Here is a 21470-nt window from a genome sequence, read left to right as displayed (position 1 = left end):
TCCACATCCCATCCATTCAATTTGACTCTAAGACAAGAGGCAGGGAATAAACATCTCTGTTAACCAGTTGTGTGCTGTGTGAGTCATTAGGAGTGTTGCGTTGAATTTACCTCCCACTGTGGAGCCGGCGGCAGCATTTCAGGTTAAAGAAGTGAGACCAATTAATTCTTTCCTGCAAGAAAGATAAGAACTGTGGTTGCTGCATTCAGCGAGCATGAATCGTGCTGCAGAGTGATGAATTTGCATGTCATGTCATGCAGGGTCAAACAGCATGGAGGTAACAGGATAAGGCAGTAAAGTTATCTGGAGGTGAGTGCATGTTGTACTGTACTTGACTGTACTGAACCCCACAGTCCCCAGCAGCAGGACTGTCTGGGTTTATGAAATCATTCGGCTCCAGAGGCTCCGCTCTCAGTGGACCTCTTGACCTTTTCACCCTTGTTTCTCCTCCCGGCCTCACGCAGCTTTATCCGGACTAAGATGTTTGAATGTCAAAGAGTGTTAATGGAAAGCTCCAGGGTCAAACTGTACTCTGTCTAGAAACTCTTGTTCCTTTCGCTCTCTGTAAAGTTTGACCATTTTCTTCTGCATGGGAAATAATCAAGTTATGAATTTTGAATAAGCCGAGCTCGCCCGTTAGATTGATGGCGAGGGAGTTCAATTTCAGGGGTTCTATGAGTGATTGCAGTAAGCCTTGCACCAAACTCATCAAAAACAAAACATAAAAATGTGTTACCCACTTCTCATCTTGGTTTCATTTCTTGTGGTTTAGGTTCAGACTTCCTGTGCGCCACCCACATCATCCCCGTGAAGAACGAGGAGGGCGTGGTCATGATGTTCATCCTCAACTTCGATTACATCCTGGACGAAGGCAGCAGCGACTCGCTGGAGAGACTCAACCACACCTCGCCGTCCAAAGCTGATCAACGTGAGTAAAGAGGAAAAACGTGACAGCACATGGTGGTTTCTATCCAATACGGCATTTATATAGGTTCTGCTTGGTCCCTAAATGAAGTAAGACATCATCCCTGAGTGATCGTAATGTAACAGCCAGTCATGACCTTTCCCTCGCAACCTTTCCCTACATCCACATCAATTTGTGCCTTCAACAAACCCCCCACTGTGTCCAAAGAGCTCAACATGACCCTTACATTAATGCTGCACACCATGCTGGATACCATTATGGTTACATATGTCAAGTTCATGGCTTTAAATTCAGATGTTAACTGGTTGTGATGTCCAGCTTAGGATTTCACGTCTCCTTTGGGCGGACAAATAAACCGCATACACCCATATTCAACCAACACTCTAAAAAACATGTTTCAAACTCAGCATGCAAACCTTTACAGAGCGAGTACGTGGTTTCAGACACAACCATAGACTGAGTAGAAGATGCTCACTCCAATCTACTTTGGGCTAATCCAAAGAGGTGGAGTGAAGTCCGAGCCTTGACGTTGGGCTTAGATTGGAATTCCTTGGCCTTTGGAGCCAGCCTCTAGTGGACACTCAAGGAACTGCAGTTATTTTCATTTCTGTATCGGTTCCATTTTTGTTATAACACCAGTTCTGTTTAACAACAAAAGGAGGAATAACTATAATCTGTAGCTCTCCTGCGTTACTCAGTGTTTGATGATGTTTTCATATGAGCTGCTTCAGTTCGTTCTTGCAGCAATGCGGTAAAGGAAACCCCAACAAGACATCTCCTCTGGCATGTTGACACCATCGTTTAGCAGACACTGACGTGTTAGCCTGCCATCATTTTAAAGGTCTGGCCCAATTATAGCTCATAGCCTGCCGGGATGGCCTGATGAACTACTGGAGCAGTGCTGGAGAGCACTCCGCTTTCCCCGAGCTGTCGGTGTAATAGCGTATAATGCCGTTCCCCTGCGGTGCTCTCCAACACGCTCCTGATGCCTCCTCGCTCTTCTCTCTGTCTGTGACATATAAAAGTGCAGGCATAGAGGAGCAGAGGTCACCTCTACATGACTGTAATTGGATGAGGGCCCCTTACAGGCTGCGTTGCCGCATGGGGAGCGCTGGGAAAAGAGCGGGACATCGAGTGTAGAAGACAGTGTCGTCTGCCTGTGTGTTTACGTGTCATTGATAAAGCCCTCCTCTGTCACTTTCCTGAGGGAGCTAATTGCTCAGCCTGAACACAAACGCAGTCCCTGATGGAGGAGGCCTCTATGAGTTAAAGTCTATCTGACTCCCTAAGTGGGCGCCACTGGTCCAGATTTGTTTACGAGGTTGATTTCAGTGCTGGACACGTCTTTCTCTCTCTCTCTCTCTCTCTCTCTCTCTCTCTCTCTCTCAGCCTACACACAACCTCTACGATCTTTCTGATTACCTCGGAGAGTTGGCATTCCTTGGCTTCGTTTCATCACTCCACTCCTTCAGCGAACTCCAGAGACTTACTATTGCACTTAGATTTTACCAGCAGATGGATAGAGGTCACAAATTATGAATAACTCTACATATTTAAAGAACAAGCCGGATGTACAAACTGCTACAGATGTAGATTCAACTCTGAGAAAACCCCCCTGCGTTGCTATTTTAAGACACATTCCTGCAGTACGTGTAGGAGCGGCTGCCTTTAGATGGTGCGAGGTGATGATCCATGTGTTGCATTATGTAGTCTCCTTCTGGGGGAATGAGCAGCCACACATTAAGTGCTGCTTATCGATTGCCTCTGCCGCTCAGCGAGGACCCATCCATTCTGCAGCCGTCTTTGATTGTCCCATTTTGCTCTGACGCCGCCGAGCAGGGCCTCTTCCACGGATCTATAAATTACACACAAACAGAAAAAAATCCGTTGACGTTGATGTGTAGGATACAACTCCAGACTGGTGCTTTAAATCGGGAAGCAGGGTGAGAATATTCGACTGTCTCCAGAGAAACACCAGGTTATAGTTGGATTATATATATGATGAAAAGAAACCTGAGTCGTGATAAAAACAATACACAGAAATTAACATCCTTCTGTTCCTCCACTGTGGGAGTGAAACAACCTTTAACCCGGAGCGTCTCATAACCTGAACTTGTAAGAAACCATAAGGTGAAGGTCTCGCCACCTGACCATTTCCCGCCCCGCTGACCACCTCTGCAGAGCCGGGTGCTTCCCCTCGAGGCAAGTTGGCAGCTGCTGGTCTTTCTCTCTCTCTGTGTTCTCGCAGCCTCCTCCTTCATCCTCTCTTTGAGCCAAAGAAGGAGAGAGGATTTTTCTATTTTTATTCCCTTTCTTTAAAGCAGAGGTTCTGAAACTTTCTCTTTCAAATATTTTCGCAGTTAAGTTCAACCTCAGCAGAGCAACACAGTGGAGGAAGGAGCCTTTACAAAGAGGTGTAATACAGCAGAGGAAGTTCTAATGAAAAACACTTAACAAGGTGATCTGGCTTCCTCTAACTGCTGACGAATATCTTCTCACAAAACCTGACGAGGGTTTAAAACGAGTATTGAGACACATTTATCTTGATACAGGTGGTACTCTGAGAGCTGTGATTTCCCACTTCTTTCAACAATGGCTCATTTATCTCTCATCATTAAACATAAAAACTTAATTTGCACCAGGGGTGTGACAAAATATAAAAACAGCAGTATATCATCATCCTAACTCATGGGATACAATTATTATATAGCCGTAGTAAAATGATATTTTTATTCAAAAATAATACGGCACTTAAAACAGATCACTGAATCAGGATGTTATTGTAATGATGGGCCATATTTAGGTATCACATTATACAGTACCATACGTTATCATATCATCTATCATATCACATTGTTTTGATCATATTGTATAGTGTCGTATAAATAATAATGATAAAAATAATAATACATTTTATTTAAAAGCGCCTTTCCTAACATTCAAGGCTACTTTACAGAGGGATTAAAACACAATAGATTAAATAAATAAAAACAACAAGCAAAGTATCTTTAAGAAGGGCCATGTTTCCCCCACCTGAAGATGAACATCTGTGTCCAGAATCATACAGTGTGTTTCTATTCCTTGTTCCCTTAATGTCACACATCACTGCCGACTAGCTAATTTGAAAAAAGCCATAAATATTGAAATTAACTAGTGTTAACTCAGGCACAGTGCAATCACACTTTAATTTTCCTTCTTTATAAATGAGAGTGGGGACACAGCAGCATTACTTGTGTTATTCTCTGGAGCTGTTGGGTAATATGCACACTGGGAGCGCAGGTAAACACTCCTGGAGGTAAAAGCACACAGCATGCAAATCAGCCGGCGCTTTTTATTTTCATTCATCGTCAGCGGAAGCACCAGAGCAACGCAGAGAAAACAAAAGGACATGAAGCCGGTTTTACCAAAGGGTGACGCTTTATTGTTCCGCCTCTACCTCTCCCATGACATCTGAATCATGCTCGCATTACAGGAAGACATTTCATTCCCCAACACGAGGGGGGATCTGAGGGCCCAATTAGTATTCAATGCAAATATTACTTTCTGGTATCATAGCAACAAGGGCCACTGTGCAGCGTCCAGTGGTTGTGTGGGGAGGTTTTCTCTTTGCAGGGACGGAGGAAGGGAGAGTGAACAGACACATGTACTGTACACAGAGTCACAGCACTCAGCCCTTACAAGATCCAAATTAAACAGTTACATACAGTGCTCTAAGCACACAGCATGGATTTATGACTGCATTACAAGCTAATTAAAGGATTTGTGGTATATATATATGTTTATCCTCCAGGTTCAGCAACAAGAAACGGCTCATACCATTCTTTATTTTTGTTGAGGCGTCATTTTAACAGTAGAGGTAAGTCCTTAAAATCATGACTTCAAGACCTGCACAACAACCTGCACGATCTCTGTTGTGATTGCAAAACGGAGCAATCTTCCTCTGGAGGAGGGGAGGGAGCATTTGCAGCCACTCCAAACCAGATTTAGCTGTATTGTGCAGACTCTTTGGCATATAAATTGGCTTTTGCTGGTTTGGGATCGGCTGCAGAGTGATGAATCAGAAGGTATTTTTTGATCTGCAGCCTCATTCGCCTCACAGTGCCCAGATCGGATGAAACACAACTTTTGTTTACGATGCTTTTGCAGAGGTAAAAAGAAAACCACCAAGTGGACTCCTTTTCATCCTCATTCGGATGACTTGTGTAGTCATGCCAGACTAAGACGACGCTCTGACTCGCAGATGAAATGCAAATCATTATTTCCGGCTTCATCAACATCTGGCTGGAGACTTAATTTTAACACACTACACTGACCCGAGCAGGCGTGGAGCATTGTGTCTAAAATTAGTTCTCTGTCTCCCTCTGTGCTCCAAGTCTCAGAGGAAGGAGCACTGCTGAGGAAGATAAAGATGCATGCTGCTCCCTTGCTAAACCTCAAACATGAACTCTCTATTTTACCTCCTGATGTGCCTCCGACTGCATCCTGATGACGATGTGTTCAGGTTTGCATGAGCGCCTCATGGTAGAGAGACCATGTAGAGACTGATATGTACGGCATATGTTCAGGCGACTAAATGATTCACAACATGCAGGCCACGCTTTGCTGCCCATATGTGACTCTCTCTCTCTCGACATGTTTGCAGATATTGTTAGACACAACAGAATGCTCCTTTTTCTGAATGGTGGACACCGTTTTGTGTTCCTTCACTTTTTCCTGCATAACACTCCCTCAGTGATGCTCACCACGGCCTCTGCAGAACCACCTTGATTATCACTTTGTGTTGCGTTCACTTCCCAAGAGCTCAGTCACTAATAAAACCCTGCACGTGATCCGCTACCGACTCCTCAACGTACAACAATATTTCAGCTAACGTCCTCCCCCATGAATAATTGAAGGAAACTGAAGATTGATCTGGCGCCTCAGGCAGATCGAGCATTTGTTTTGATCTGCCAGGGTCTTTTTAAGAACGCTGTACTGGCAGGCACCTCAATGCTATTGGCAAACAAGTATGAGATATCAGCGGGGATGTTGAAGACTGCGAGCAAGTTTTGCTGCAAACACACCGTGAAAACACAACACAAGGTCGGAGGGGGTTATGTCGATCCCACCGGCTCATTAAAAAAGCAACATCCCCTCTGACTGTTGCTGTTTTTAGCCTCTTAGCCGTCAAATACCTTCAGATCTTTGGCTCTGCATGATAATTGAGTGACGAGGCTGCCCATCGCCTGAGGACTCATGACTTTATGTGTTACCAATTGTCTGTAAGCCCTTCAGCTTCCTCTCTTGTTGATGTTGTTCCTCTCTCTCAGGCAAAGGGAGATTCTTTCGCTTCCGCTTCCCGGCTCTCCCTCTCCTGGGCATCAGCAAGCAGTCCCTTCCCCAAGAAGACCCCGATGCCGTCATGGTGGATTCCCCCCGCCACAGCGACGGCTCTGTGGCCACACGCGACTACCAGCTCCCCAACACCCGGGAGAGCTGCAGCCCCTCCTACGCCAACGACACCCGCGCCCTCATCGGCCCCAGCCACTGCTCCACCCCCGTGTCCGGGCCTTTGGACCACTCGTCGCCCAAGGGTCCGTGGAACCGGACGTACCCGGACCAAGCCACCGCCCCGACCTCGCAGCAGAGCCAAGAGGACACACTCATCGCGGCGCCGTCAATCCCGGGACTCACTCCAACGGCCTCCAGGGAGAGCGTGTGCAGCATTCGCAGAGCGTCGTCTGTGCACGACATGGAGGGCTTTGGGTCCAACTCCAAGATGGCGTTCAGGGACAGACACGCCAGTGAAGGTAGGAATCTCCTGCTGTCCTTTATATTTATAACATGAACACTGTAAGCTGCCTGTTTGAACTTGTTTATACCAGATTATCTGTTTAATAGAAAGTGTTGTTATGTAATATGAAAGTCTGTGTAATCCACTAAACGTGAAAGTATCTTTGCGCCCGGTTAAGCATTTGAAAATTACAACATGACACTTGGAACCAACTCACTGCCTCAAAGGATTTATATCTCTCGATGTCACCCCTTTAACTTCCTGTTATAGATCTTAAAGACTAGGTATCTTAGAGGGTCTAGACTCCTGTCAAGATTAAGGCCTGTTCTCGCCTGCTTCTTGTGAAAACTGACAGAATAACAAATCAAACAGCAGAAACAGAGCTTACCTCTCATCGGTTAGTTTGTCTATCTCTGGTGATGAAGGCCACTAGTGAGGCGTTTTCTTCCTCCTGTTTCAAACTTTAAGACTCTTTACTGCTTCTAACGCCATCAAGCTGTCAATGTGACCTGAGAGTAAACAAGCATTTGCATTTATCTAGCACACGGTGACAGCAGCCCCTTGCGTGCTTAGGATTTTACTTCCTGAGTATCCTCACCTTGTTTCCCTTCAAATTAGTTTCTGCTTCCTTTGGTCCTGGAGGAAGCGCTGTGCTTGCATCGGTGAACTGAAGTGTTGCGTTGTGTGACGTGACATTGCATGGTGCTGCATTGCGGCGAGCTAGGCTGTGTTGCGTTGCTTTACATCGAGCTGCAGTACGTCACATTGCATGGCGTCGAGTTGTGATGTCACTCGCCTTCATAACCTTTTGAAAAGGAACGTGCTCAAACTTTAAGAACAAAGTCATCTATGACTTGGTCAGCACGAGGGACACGGTGTTCTTCAAATCTTAAGATGTATTCATATTCTATAAATTGTGTTGTTGATTTTTTTAATAGAGTTCACAGTTGGCAACAATTGCTTCAACAAAACAACATTTCCCCAGCGGTGTCAGTAATTACACAGAGTCCGATGTTGCCAAGATGTTTACATGACAGGAGTCACGAGGGAATGTATTACTGGCGACAAACAATGACTATAATTTGTCTATATATTAATTACCAAATGCCCTGCAGTCCTGAAATAGGAAATATGAGCTGTCGCACGCTGGTCTCTTAATCAGCAATACATTGAGTCGCCATCTGCACTGTGTGCTATCGATCTTCCCTCGAGTCTAAATCCCTCATTAGCCTTTTGGCCTCTCATTCGGTGGAGGGTAGCTGTGGCCCAAACTGGCCCGGTTTCCTCCAGGCCGATCAGTCCACCACCACTCCCTTTATCTGGAATCCTTATTCAAATGGCTCCCGGTGGCTGACACGGTCATATATCTACTTCACGGTAATGAATTGTTCATGGAGGCAGTGGCTGGGCTTTAATGCCAGCCCCTATTTATCATCACGGAAAAAAAAGCAGAACTTCCTCTCTCACCTCCTTCTTCTTTCCTTCTCAACGCCGTGTTGCCGCCATCGCAGACAATGGTCGCAATCTTAAAGGTAACAAACAGCCCTCTGCACCCCGAGCTGTTTGATTTCTATGGGTTTCTTCCATGTCTACTGCTTGTTGCATGAGTTTTTCCACACGACTTAGGTCCATGTTGAATGCAGATGCCTTGCTGGATGACTGGACAGTGTGTTTGTAAGGAGTCTCCAAACACTGGCGCAACACTAAATGACTCAGTGTCATGACCTGCTGATCCCGAGCCACTCGCCCCGGGGCTTGGTTAAAGAAAAAACAAAGAAACTGAGGCCTGCACGCGCATGCATGAAGCAACACATTACATCCCTCTGCTGCTTTTGTTCATTGAAAAAACGCAATGAAGCTTTTACAAGATGATTCCTCCCACTGTCTGTAACCTCTCTTTATTCTGTGTAACCTCTTGTTCCTCGTTTCCTTGTCTTAAGTGAATGAAAAGAAACCCGACTGTTTTTCCATTTGAATTCTTTATGCTCACCCGTGTCCTTTTCTCATATTTATTTAAATTGCAATGGAACTGTAGCAGAGCTGATGCTGCATGCCTTTCACTCTATCTCACTTAACTTTTAGCTGTGTTAAAGTTTAAATAAGAAGTCCCAACCCTCTGACTGCTATTGTTGTTTAGCAATTCAAGAATTAGGGATGGGTATCTTTAGGATTTTATTAACACAAATATCAACTCTGATTCCCATGAGACTTCAAACCAGTGCTAACCAGTCCTGAGTTTAAACTGAAGTGTAGTTTAGTGCATTGACTGTACATAAATATGGACGACACGCCTCCATCTCCTCCCATTGTAAAAACAAGTGAAGCCAAAAAAATGCTTCAAAGGGCGCTGACATATCCTATAGGTGACATATATTTGGGAACCAAGGCATATGAAGAAGCAATCTGGCTTGTGGGGCTGCTGGACTGAAGCCACACCCCTTTTGCTAACTAACACACACATTACCAACCAATATAATGTTAAAGAGCACACCCGGTCTACAGCAGAATAGACACTAGTGTGGTTTTGAAGCAGACTTTCATAGTTATAAGAAAATAAATGACACTTTTTTGAAAGTGTTTTGCTCTCCATGTTCTTCTTTTTTCAACAGAGCTGTCAATCATGATGCCATGCCCCCTTTTTTTAACAAACAAACGTTAACTTATCTATCAAACTTACCTTGCAAAGAACAAACTGCTATGACAGAGAGAACAAGAGGGGGTGGGCCTTATGGCATATACTGCAGACAGCCACCAGAGGGAGCTCTAAAAGTTTTGGCTTCCCTTCAGAGGCTCTGTTGAGACATCCTTATTTTTGTACAGTCTTTGGCTGGCATATATTTAATTTGGCTACATTTTCAATACCTTTTTAGTCGTTTGCCGTGTCTGCCCTGAAGCCAAGAATGTAAACAGGAAGTCATGTATCTGGTGACCCCTTAATACTGTCACTTACACCATCATTAAGGCACAGATAGGATTTTTCCAGCAACACTTGGCTGCCTTTAAAAGACTACTAGTTGGATTCATTCTGATGGAGGCACCAATTGTCTGGGACCTTTTTAATATTGCATCAGTCAGTAACTGGAAGCATTGATGCACCAGTCCTCGATACCCATCCCTAATAACTATGCTGGTATGTAAGGTTACTCATGAAGCTGCCAAACTGCTCTATTTCCTGCTTTGATGTGATATTATAAGTGATGTTGTTTGCACCCATATCTGCTGAGCCTTCAATACCAACCACCCTCCCATCTCCCCACTTCCCCCTTTACCTCCTGTCTCTTCTCTCTCCCGGTTTGCCAGTGTCTCGCTCCTGGATGGCTGGGGGTATGGCTTCCGCTTTTCCCTTTATCAGTTGTTTTTTATTTCACGACTGCGACCGACTCCGTTCTGTGGCATGAATCGAAGCTGTGCATGCAATGTGCTCTCATCCTCAGCTGTCTGTTTCTCTGTCCTTGACTCTCAATCACTGTACTGTACTGTGTGAAAAAAAGGGGGAGAAAAAAAAAGAAGAAGAAGAAGAAGCAGAACCCGGGCTGAACCAGCAATTCTCTCTTTTTCACTTTCTATCACCCCTCATCGGGCCACGTGTCAGTGTGTGTCACAGTGCTGTCACATATTGTCACAGTGTTGAATGCTTTCACTGGAAGACGGGGAGATAATTTGTGAGAGAGTCCGTTTTTATCATCCTAGAGAACACTGAGTGGAGTGACTAGGGAACATTTTGTGAATTCAACACACTGGTCACGTCCATCACACTGAGATGAGTTGACTAAGTGTGGGAAGTTGCATTCTCTGATTGTGCATTGAATCATTCTTTTCTTTCACCAGTAGTGTTCTTCATTATCTTTTAATGAGCGACTTTGAAAGACCTGTTCACCCTAGACGGGTCAATCAGACGCTGTAGAGTATCTGTTGTATTCTTGGTGTTGTGTTGTGGTTGAACTCACTCCAAAAGTAAGGGGCCACTCCATGCTCACTACCCATGTCACAACAATCACAAACGATAAGCTCCCTGATGTCCTCAGATCACACCCAACCATAGACAGAACGCAGTCTGAGATGGTGCCAGCTTTCATCATCGATCTCCTCCTTGTGTCCCTTTCAGGGCCGCTCAGTCAGATCAAATCCAGCCTGCTGGGCTCCACCTCCGACTCCAACCTCAACAAGTACAGCACCATCAACAAAATCCCGCTCATCACGCTCAACTTCTCCGAGGCCAATAACGAGAAGAAGTGCCCCTCCCCTCCGTCTTCAGAGAAAACCATCATCGCACCGAAAGTCAAAGACCGCACGCACAATGTGACAGACAAGGTCACACAGGTAAGACTTTTACCCAGAGAACACTTCATAATCACTGAAAACACTTGAAAGAATCATATCTGATGATTCAGAAGTAATGCTTCTAAGTGCTTATTCTGACTCTTTGTTTGGAGCTGTAATCCCAGATATTACTTTGGGCTGTCTGTCCAATGCCAAGCTCCAGGATGTTTGATTGCTCCTGAGAGAGGAGGAAATAAAACTTTCAATTATTCCTCTAAATGAGTCTTTAAATGAGCCATATAAAAGAAATTGGTTTTGGAATTAGTCTCTACGATTTTTATAATTATTCCAAGGACATCATCATTATTATTATTATAGCGCTGCATTTTTCACCCGTGGCTTCTTGTTAATTGACTGATCATCATGCTGCTTCGGTCGGGGTCTGTTCAGGTCGAGCACATTTTGGATTTGCTTTAATTATCCACGGTTAGCCTGTGTCCGGGTTGGGCCTGCTTGTGATTTTGTTTTTCAAAATAGTAATGAATACAAGTCAGGTTCTGGTTGGTTCATTATATCCAACATTTTTGACTCTCAGAGACCTGTAGTACACAAACATGCTCTGCTGTGACTGTGTCCAAAGGCATATTTAATTTTAATTTGCTATATTTCAAAAGAATCCTTCCTCTGCTGCTCCAGGAGCATTTCTTCTTTATGTGTTTTTCCCTCCAAGAGGGGAAGAGCATTTTATAATGTGAAGACTATAAGGCCTTTTATGTCAAATTAACTACAGAGGGTTTCTGGCTACACCTATCAGGGGACATATGCCCATAGATATCTGTCCCAATAAAGGTCAAGTTCCCAAAATAAAAGAGCAGGTCCTGACTGTACATTTTGTTATATTATTAAGAGAGACCCAACATTCATTTACCCAATGAGCAAGCACTTTGCTTAATTATGCATGAATATGGGTGTAAGGCAGTAAGGCTATGGCCTTGACTTCACATCATTGCTTGTTACTTGATGACATTTTGGAATCACTGCTTCTTATATGGTGTATGCGATCAATGGGCATCGCAATGCCTCTTAAGAAACTAATGGGTGATGTCACTGAGACTACATCCATGTTTTAGACATGTTGCAGCTGTTTGCAAGGTGGCAAGGCTGTGGCCTAGACTTCATAAGGTTTCCAGAATCACTGAAAGTTGTTGGAGTCTGCATTTCCAATATGGCAACCATTGTTTTTTGGCTTCATGACACCTCTTCAGAACCCATTCAGTGTCAATACTGAGACTGTGTCTTATGTTTATACAGTCTTTGTTGCAGCTGCATGTGAGGTGGCAAGGCTATGACCTCAACCTTGCTTCAAATGTTTTCTTGATTCGCTAAATGTTAGTGTAGTCAGCATTTCGGATATTGCAACCACCATTTTTGGGCTTCATGACGCTTCCTTTGAACCCTTTGAGTGACATTACTGAGACTATGAAGCAGTCTTTGTTGCAGCTGTTTGCAAGTGGTAAGGCTATGGATAATGCCTTTTTAGGAACCAATGGGCGACTACAGTGAGACTACATCCATGTTTTAAACAATCTGTAGTCTGGGTATTTTGGCCTGAGACTTGATCTAGATCCAAAAGAGAACAGAGGTTGTCTTGTCAGGTTTGTGATAATCAATAATTCATCCCACCAAGCATGTTTTGACTGAGCCTGTGCAGACCGTATTAGGGTCACATTGGAATCCAATACTAATGTTCATCATTATATCATTTACTATCATCATAAATAACCCCTTCACAAATTGAAAGCCGATGAAGTCAGAAGATTGCTTCCCTTCCCCCTCCCTCCCTCCCTCCCTCCCTCCCTCCCTCCCTCCCTCCCTCCCTCCCTCCCTCTCTCCCTCCCTCCACCACCTGTCCTCTGTGTGCCTCTGGGTGATTAATTGAAACCATAGGGGCCTGATACGTAAAACAGCCGAGGTGTCTATCACATGTGGCGGACAATCACGGATACTCTTACCGCTGCCAGACAGCGTCTTCAGCCTGGGACGTATTTCTAGAGTTACTGACACGGTTAGAGGGCGTTCTCACCTTCCCCGCCACGCCTGAGAGGCATCACAGAGAAGACCAGAACTGTAAATTAATGTATTCCCAGAGGTGGAGCGAAGCTGCCCAGAAACCACCGATAAGGTCTCGCTTTTGCATTATGCTGAATTAATGGTGTAACAGATAAGAGGGCGAGGAAATTGACCCCCTGTTCACGCTCAAAGGCAACTTCAACCTCAGAGCAGAGCGGACCACGATGACCTCTGGTTCTACTATTCAGGAGGGCAGCCTTGTTGATGTGGATCCAGTGGACCTGAAAACCAGCTGTTGTGTAACCTCTGTTGTGTTGGTTTGTTGTCTGTGCTCAGGAGTAAGTGTGTAAAATGGCACATTACTTCAAAGATACGACCGTGTAACTGTCTCGTCTTGGCTTTGATTCCGGCTGAGGATGTTATTCACTTCTCCCTCTCCCTCTCTCTCCCTCGCAGACCCTCTCAGCCCCACAGCTGCCTGAGCGCCCGCACTATATTACACTAAAACAGGGGAAGTCCTGTGTTGTGAGAGAGATCCTCACCTGCAATGAGATGATTTTATCCTAAATCATATCACATAATCGCGATGCAGGGAAGAGGGAGGGAGAAATTACTTCATGTGAAAGAATTCTGAGTATGTATGTTTCCCAGCTACGTTAAATACTTGATTCTGATTGGTTTAGACTCTAAAACAAAGGTAACTCATTCTCAAGATCAAAAGCAATACCAGCGACAACCTGATCAGAAACGTTATATCAAATAAATCCACACGTTTCACCTCTGCCTGTTGACACTGTGGCAAAAACCATCAACTTGACAGAGAATTAACATACATAGAATATTTAGTTGTGCCTCTCAGGGACAACAGTGGTTTATGTTTTTCTGAGTTGGTGGATTAAACAGGAAAATGCTCAGTTAAGTGTTGCTTCTCTGTGAACCGCAGCAACACTCCAAAGCTCCACTGGGGTTTGGACGGTTAATGTGCTGTCACAATGTTATCTCCTGCTGCCTCGTGTTCACAATTACACCACGGCCTATAAATTAGCTGTCAAGGGCACGTTTCCCCGGCTACACTGGAAGCTACACCAGTTTGCGTTTAACCCTACTCCTCCTCCTCCTCTCGAGCTCTTTCCACAACAGAGCAGATTGTCATTTCTATGTTTTGTTTACTCCAAGCTGTTCAGCGTTAATGTTATCATAGGCACAGAACGGGGAAAAAATAAGCCTCAGGGAGGATCCTACAGTTTCCCTATCTTCCACAGTTTAAATCTGCAAACAGTTCTCCAGGCACCTGACTGTGTGGAACACAAAGCGGCAGCAGATGTCTTGAAACCGACTCAGGACTCCTGTGAGTCAACGTGAAGCTGCGATCGAGGCGTCTGAGCAGACTCGCTCTCCTGGCCTTGGCCGCCTCACAGGCAGGCGAGGCAGATGGAGCGTTCAGCGAGGAAGCTGGTCCGCTAATGAAGAAGGCTCATATTCTGTGTCTTACATTCTGAAGATGTCATTGCATTTATCTAATTTTAAACGTATGGGTTCACTGAAGTGGAACATGCAATCAAATCAACGCTGCACGCCTCATTTTTAATGATAACAGCCACGTGACCAACGACAGGAACATGAAACAACGCTCCACTCTTATGAATAATACCCTGCAAGTACGCTGCAGAGTGAACCAGAGAAGAAGAGAAAGCTAATGCTCATTTGCATACCGTTTGAAGCCGAGCCAAACACACAACCCGCCTTCCATTATCCCACAGGAGAGAGTTCATTTGCGCCCAGTGCACATAGCTACAGTAGGTAGGTTAAATAATTAAGATGGGATCTTTTATTTAGAAACAGATTGGCTGGAACGCGTTAATCCTGCGCTGTTATTGTGCCAACCAAACAGCTCCTCCCAGGCTTCCCAGCAGGCCGAGGGGGTGATGTATCCATGCATGCTGAGCGCTGCTGGCAAAGTGCAAGGTTACCATCTTGTTTGCAACATCAAAACATCAAATTCATCATAGCGGGGAAGTGAGTTTGCAGAGATAGCATGAGGTGTATTTTTTTAATCCCAAAAGCGCTCTCTGGTGAACAATACAGAAAGTTGAATTTTAAGGCGATCAACCCGCGCTTATATCCCTTCAACAGCTTCCAATACTGGCTCTGAGAGTCTCCGGGTCTTAGGGATTCTACTGTGGATCTGGTATTTCAAAGATATTTCAGGACTACTGAAGACCATTTTATCATATGAAGTTTGGTCGTCCATGTATCTGTGAAACGCTCTTCATTAGAGATAGTTGGCACCCAGTATCTCCTCACAGTGGCATCCAAAAGACCCAGCTTGTACTCCTTTGTCCTCACATCCCTACCTGTGTTCCTCTCTAACAGGAATCAATATTGAAGCACAGAACACTAAGCACAAATATTTGAAAGTCAGCAGCAATTACTGGCCGACTCATGACCGTAATGAAAACAAGCGTTCGAAACATCCGCTTTTAATGAAGTGGCAGCCTGATGAATAATAGAACACGCTCCCCTTTGTCCGTCCTTTGGTTCCTGATCGATTCCAAAGGTTATCCCGTATCAGAGGGTAAAAGCTTTTGACCCTCGCCGCCGCACAGAAGGGCAGGAGGTTCTTCTAACCAATTCAGTTATTAACACTTCAGCGTTTTCTCCTGCGATACATCATCCTCTGTCTGCCCGGGCAGAGATAGCATCAAACAACGCCAAAGTAGAGTCATTTCTTGTCTTTTCTCAGTCTTTTCTAGTCTGCCCTTGAATCTAATGCACTTTATATGTCTTTATCCTTTTGCATTCGCACCTTCCTACTCCAATAATCAGCAGGGAAAGCCATAGCCTGCCTATTGAAGTGTTAGACACTCAGATGAATAGATGGATCCTCTCCCTGCACCTATAATTACCTGCAAGTCATCGAGACTCTTATCCCAAATGGTCCGTGACGCTGCTGTAATATTGATGTTAAAGCCTATCAGGGTATATATATATATATAGTAACTGTAATAACAGAGATAATGATGGAGACGTCCCGGCTGGCTGGAGCAGATTTCACCTCCGTCCTTTATGCAAAACACAGTCAGGATTTTATGCAAGCGGTTGTTTTAGGAGTTGAAGAGGATTCTTGCAGAGTTTTATGTTAAGCTATGCACCACCTTCTTCTCTTCGATTAAACCAATGCTCCAAAGTAGCTCACTTCTGTGTAGATTATACAAAAAATACAATTATGCATCATCAAAATGTTTAATTATTCACCCACAAGCAGTATTTTTGCACCCTTCACTAAACAGATGAATGATTTATTGGAGGGAGTGGGAGCTAAAAGCCTTGATTCTAATCATGCTGCAGTTTCTCTAAGTAAAGACATACTGTTGATCTGGGTTAGTTTTGTAGAGTATATATGTACAGCATGTACAGTCTTGATGATGACGTTCAGCTCCTACAGTCAGATTACTTAATGAAGCACAGAAATGAAATGCTTATCCACTTCTACTGTACCAAATTACATTTCACTGAGAATTTATGGACCTTTTTATTTAGAGAATGCATGTCATCAAATTTGAAAAAGCGGAGCCTGAGATTATAAACACACCACTGAAATGACTGTAAGGTATTGTTTTTTAGTTATTAGGGCATCTGTCTCAGTTTAAAATGCTACCATTTGTCAGTAGCATACTCTCACACTCCGAGATTTCTCTGATTGTGAGACACTCTTTCTGTCAGGTGTAAGCTCACATTCTGACATTACTCTCCATGACTCCATATCTCAGTTCAGTGACAGCTATTTGTCTCTGCCGCCGAGTTATGATGCTTAAAATCTAACCTACTTCTGAACAGTCATATTTGGGTCAATACAGTAGGATATCATCTGCATAACGGCTAATTTGGGGATGTGAAATGTTACTCTGAATTTCTCTGATGTTACTGCTTTGTTGAATTGCTGCTGCAAGAGGGAAAGGCAGATTGGAAAATGAGAACTTGTAAGAGGAACATGGTGTCTGGTTTCTCTCCTAAGAGTTGTTATCGTGACCAAGGATGATGGGAAAAGTGAAGATTTAATCTAATAGATAAATTACCGCCTAAAACCGCACTTGAGAAGAGAATTGAAAAATGAAACAAACCTTGCCAAATAAGTGATCAGTCTCCTTATGATGACTTAAATTAGCTTAATGTGAAGTCAATGAAGTGAAGACAGACATTTAAACACCATTAAAGTATACTTTCTGTCTTTTATGAGAAGAGCAGATGGCAAACACCAGCAAAATGAAGGTTCTGCTTTGATGAAAAGCATTTTGGATTAAAGTGATAATATGCTCTCCCTCTCTTTAGGTCCTTTCTCTGGGTGCAGACGTGCTGCCCGAGTACAAGCTCCAAACCCCCCGCATGGACAAGTGGACCATCCTTCACTACAGCCCCTTCAAAGCGGTGTGGGACTGGCTGATCCTGCTGCTCGTCATCTACACGGCCATTTTCACGCCTTACTCGGCTGCCTTCCTCCTCAACGACATCGAGGAGCAGAGGAGGCGGGAGTGCGGCTACTCCTGCTCGCCGCTCAACGTGGTGGATCTCATCGTGGACATTATGTTCATCGTGGACATCCTCATAAACTTTAGAACCACCTACGTCAACATCAACGAGGAGGTGGTCAGCCACCCGGCCAAGATCGCCATCCATTACTTCAAAGGCTGGTTCCTCATAGACATGGTGGCCGCCATCCCGTTTGACCTGCTCATCTTTGGCTCAGGATCAGATGAGGTGAGTTTCCAGTAGTGTATTGGCAGCGGCAGTGTTCTGTCAAGTTGTGCTACTCTGTCGAATAAATGCAGCAGTCAGTTCGCGCTATACATTCCTGCCTTTTGACTTCAAAGAGAGGGTAATGGTTCCAGATTATATCACACAATACTTTGCAGTGGCTTATGCAGGTTTCTCTAAGTTCATGCAGAGTAAAAACTGACTTTCAGAAGTTTGTATCTTGGCATTTTGGTCTTTCTAAAGGCCAAATTGCTCAGGATTTAAAATACCCAAGTGTTGGTGATTTAATTTCCCCAGTTTCATCTTGTAAACCCTGCTGGATTATATTTTACCTCGTTCTCTTCACTTCAATTTACTTGAAATAGCTAAGAGTAAAACTCAGAGTCCACTCAACCTCACAATGGTCGTGCTTCACATCCGAAAACCAATCCTGACAATCTTGAAGCGAAACAGTCGCTGCTTTAATCTTCATATTGTGACATTTAGATTGTGATTGATGATTATAACTGTGGAGCTCCAGGGACAATTTGGCCAGACTCGTTAAAAAGCAGATGACCCTCAGCAGTTTCCCCAGTAACCCATTGTTTCAGATGGAGACACAAGGGGAGGACTGGCAGGATCTGATGGTCCTGAGGGAGGGTTTTCAGCAGAGAGAGGGGTTTTAATTGATCCTCAATTCGTCTCAAGATTATTTGAACTGTTTTCAGAGTGTCAGTATCCAAACCCTCTGATTCGCAGTAGAAACTGCAGAATAATTAGAAGTTTCTCTGGTTATTTTTCTAACAGCATGGCACTTGTTCTTGTTCCGTGACACGCGGCTCCACGGCTCCACGGCTCCACGGCTCCAGCCGTCATATTTCTGTGTAGTTCCTCCAACACTTAGACTGCTAAACCAATCTGACGCCGGCTGTCACATCTGCTTCCCTCCGCTCTCTTTTCATCAGAGCCAGACTGGAAGGCCCCCGGCAACCCAAATGAGTTGAAAAGGTCTCAGCCTCCCAAACCACTCTGCCTGTGAGAAACTACTTTGTTCATGTATGTGTGAGCGAGATGACTGAGTAACTTAAGTAATGCTAGGAGAGAGCAGGGACAACAAAGGATATAAATCTAAGCACAGGCCCCCACTGCAGGGCTTTACCCGGTATACTCCTGTAATGAATCCATTTATTCTTGAAGAAAAATCTTAAGCAGAACATAAGCTTCTTCAAAAATGTATTTAAGCCTTTAGAAACTCAAATCTACAACAGCCGAAAGAGCTTGCCTCACAACGTATAAGGTATAAGCTTTGATACGAATTCAATTGATTGATTAAACATGGCTGCCTTGCAATCAAGACCAGGAAGTCCATTTCTTTAGCCTCTTTGCATGGATACATCTATGTGTATTGTTACACTGAAGGTGGCTATATTAAACGGGTCTGCTGCCACCTGCTGGGCTGTGGTGGTAATGTGTTTGGGGTGCATTTTGCCCCACACCCCAAAAAGCTCATGTTTCTTGTATTTGAAGGAGTGGATTTGCATGTACAAGAGTCAATGGAGGCCAATCGAGAGTGATTGGTCATGTGTTTTGGGACCATGTGCCCCAGTCCCAAAACACATGACCAATCAGTTAAATGTGGACAAGTAGAACATTTTAATCTCCTAATTTTAACACAATATACATTTAAATACCTAACTCAGTCATAATGTCACTGGCCAGGTTCACACAGTCTTGAGAGCTGGCCAAGGTTTCAAGCTAGTTGCGAATGTTTACTTTCACTCAGACATAATAGACGTTTAACGTGACCGCCAACTTTGTTTTTCTAGATGTTGTTTACATCCTGTAGACTTTATAAGATCAAATGCCGCACAGTCAGAACACACACACACACACGCGTAGGAAGCCGCCCAGATTGTCTCGTGTGTCGAGGTCGAGGCCCTGATGTCGGCCTGTTTGGTTTGCAGAGTCATTATTTACCATTACATTTGGGCTCCTATGAGGGACTCCATGGCTGCGGGCTGGCAGTGACTGGCAGGCGGAGAAAGCGGAGCAGACAGCTGAGCGACAACACGGCACAATGTATGTCCTCGTCATACAGCTCGACGACTGGTGCACTGACAGAATGTGTGTTCTCGTTACAGCTTGTTGTCCAAAGCACGTGGTGACAGGACGGGAACAACAAAAAGTCATATTTTTAGCTTCTTCCAATCATGAGTGGTAGGCAGCTTTAAAAAAAACCAACACATCCAGGTACAGTTTTAGCTCTCGCCTTTGAGATGTGTTATTTTAGCTCTTTGTGCGGCGACAGGGGACTATATTTAGACTTCAACTCGTGCACCTTTGTTGCCTGGAAACCATCACTGATAATATGTGAGATTTTTTTTTTTTTTTTTGCACTGATTTCATTAAAACATGGCAGCTTGGAATCTCACGTAATTCTCAGTCTGTGTGGGGTGGCAGATCCTGCAGACTGGTACATGTAAAGAAATGATGTGGTGCTGAATTTACCTACAGGAATCATCAAGCTACTTCATTTCCATAGTTTTCATATCAACATCCTGTCAGGAGTGGATCAAATTGTTCACCTGTCGTCTCTATACTCACAAATACGTACTGTTAAGGTTATTGCAAATTATAGAGCCTGGAAATTTGCTTAAAACCAGAATTCAAATGATACTTTCCTGGACAGGGTTGAGCCCAACAAAGCTTGTTGAAGTAAGGCAAGACTCCTCAGCCTAAATGTATGAATGCATAAATGATTTACTTCATTACAAAAATATATGTTCACATTGAGGATTATCTCTTATTTGAATGTGAGACCTTTTTTAGTGCTCTTAAATATGAAGTTAGCTTTTTGAGCTTGATTTAATTTCACACTCAAATGCATTGTTAATGTTTCTTTTACGGCTTGTAACCAGCTTGAACCTGCATCTCTCCCGTGAAATGCTGCATTGTTTTTTACACTCGGTTAACAGACTGTACAGAAACGCACTTCGACTTCTATTATCCTGCAAAAAACCTGCAGCAGCGGCTGTGCTAAACAAAGAAGAAAGAGGAGGCAGATTTGTTGTAACAAGCGGCCCCCTCAGTCTCACTTTTGCCCTGCTGTGCTGCACACAGTCAGAACAGACAGAGATGTCTTTTAAATTCTCTGTGCTCGGACAACAATGCAGTTGTGCGCAGGGTGTTTGTTTTGTTTTTAGATTAAGTGAATAAGCAGAATATTTTCGGCGTGTTCCGTGACCTGTGCATCCTCAGTAAACGGAGGATGCAAGGGCTGGTGATGTGATTGAAGCTGCAGGTGTAATATTTTTGTATTAACAAAGGATTTTATGAGTGTGTGTGTGAGAGGTGTTACTTGGAGTGACAACTCTGTCACGGTATTACCCGTCTGTGTTAGGCACTTGTTACTGACAACGTTGATTTGATCATTTACAACATGTCCTAATTGTCTCTTGAGCAGGGTTAAGAATTCAGCCGAAAAACATCACAAATTCAGTTCACAATAATCACTCTATCCCATTTACCCAGAAGCAGACACAGAAAGGAGAATAAAGCATTTAGGGGCTAAAAGGCACATATATATCCCTCTGTAGGTCTTCAGCTTCAAACCTCAGCTTCTTGTTTTACTGCTGAGCACTTTAAGCAATATTTGAACGCATGGCATCGAGGTCTCTCTTCAAAAGGTTGAATCAGAATCACAGTTGACTC

At 44.1% G+C, this 21470-nt stretch overlaps 1 protein-coding gene across 6 annotated transcripts in view; it reads left to right on the top strand.

Annotated features, from left to right (window-relative positions):
* Positions 1-21470, top strand: part of kcnh7 (potassium channel, voltage gated eag related subfamily H, member 7) — a 116636-nt gene that overhangs the window by 76471 nt on the left and 18695 nt on the right. For all 6 annotated transcript variants that reach the window (XM_034677624.1, XM_034677625.1, XM_034677627.1 and 3 more), the window contains 4 exons: positions 773-928; positions 6235-6714; positions 10804-11018; positions 17358-17783. In XM_034677624.1, the coding sequence (XP_034533515.1) occupies positions 773-928; positions 6235-6714; positions 10804-11018; positions 17358-17783 (1277 nt within the window). The remainder of the gene's footprint in view (positions 1-772; positions 929-6234; positions 6715-10803; positions 11019-17357; positions 17784-21470) is intronic.

The sequence above is a fragment of the Notolabrus celidotus genome, chromosome 24 (assembly GCF_009762535.1).
Source record: "Notolabrus celidotus isolate fNotCel1 chromosome 24, fNotCel1.pri, whole genome shotgun sequence".
Lineage (NCBI taxonomy): Eukaryota > Metazoa > Chordata > Actinopteri > Labriformes > Labridae > Notolabrus > Notolabrus celidotus.
The sequence above is the reverse complement of the archived record's forward strand: the minus strand, read 5'-3'. Positions and strand labels throughout refer to the sequence as shown.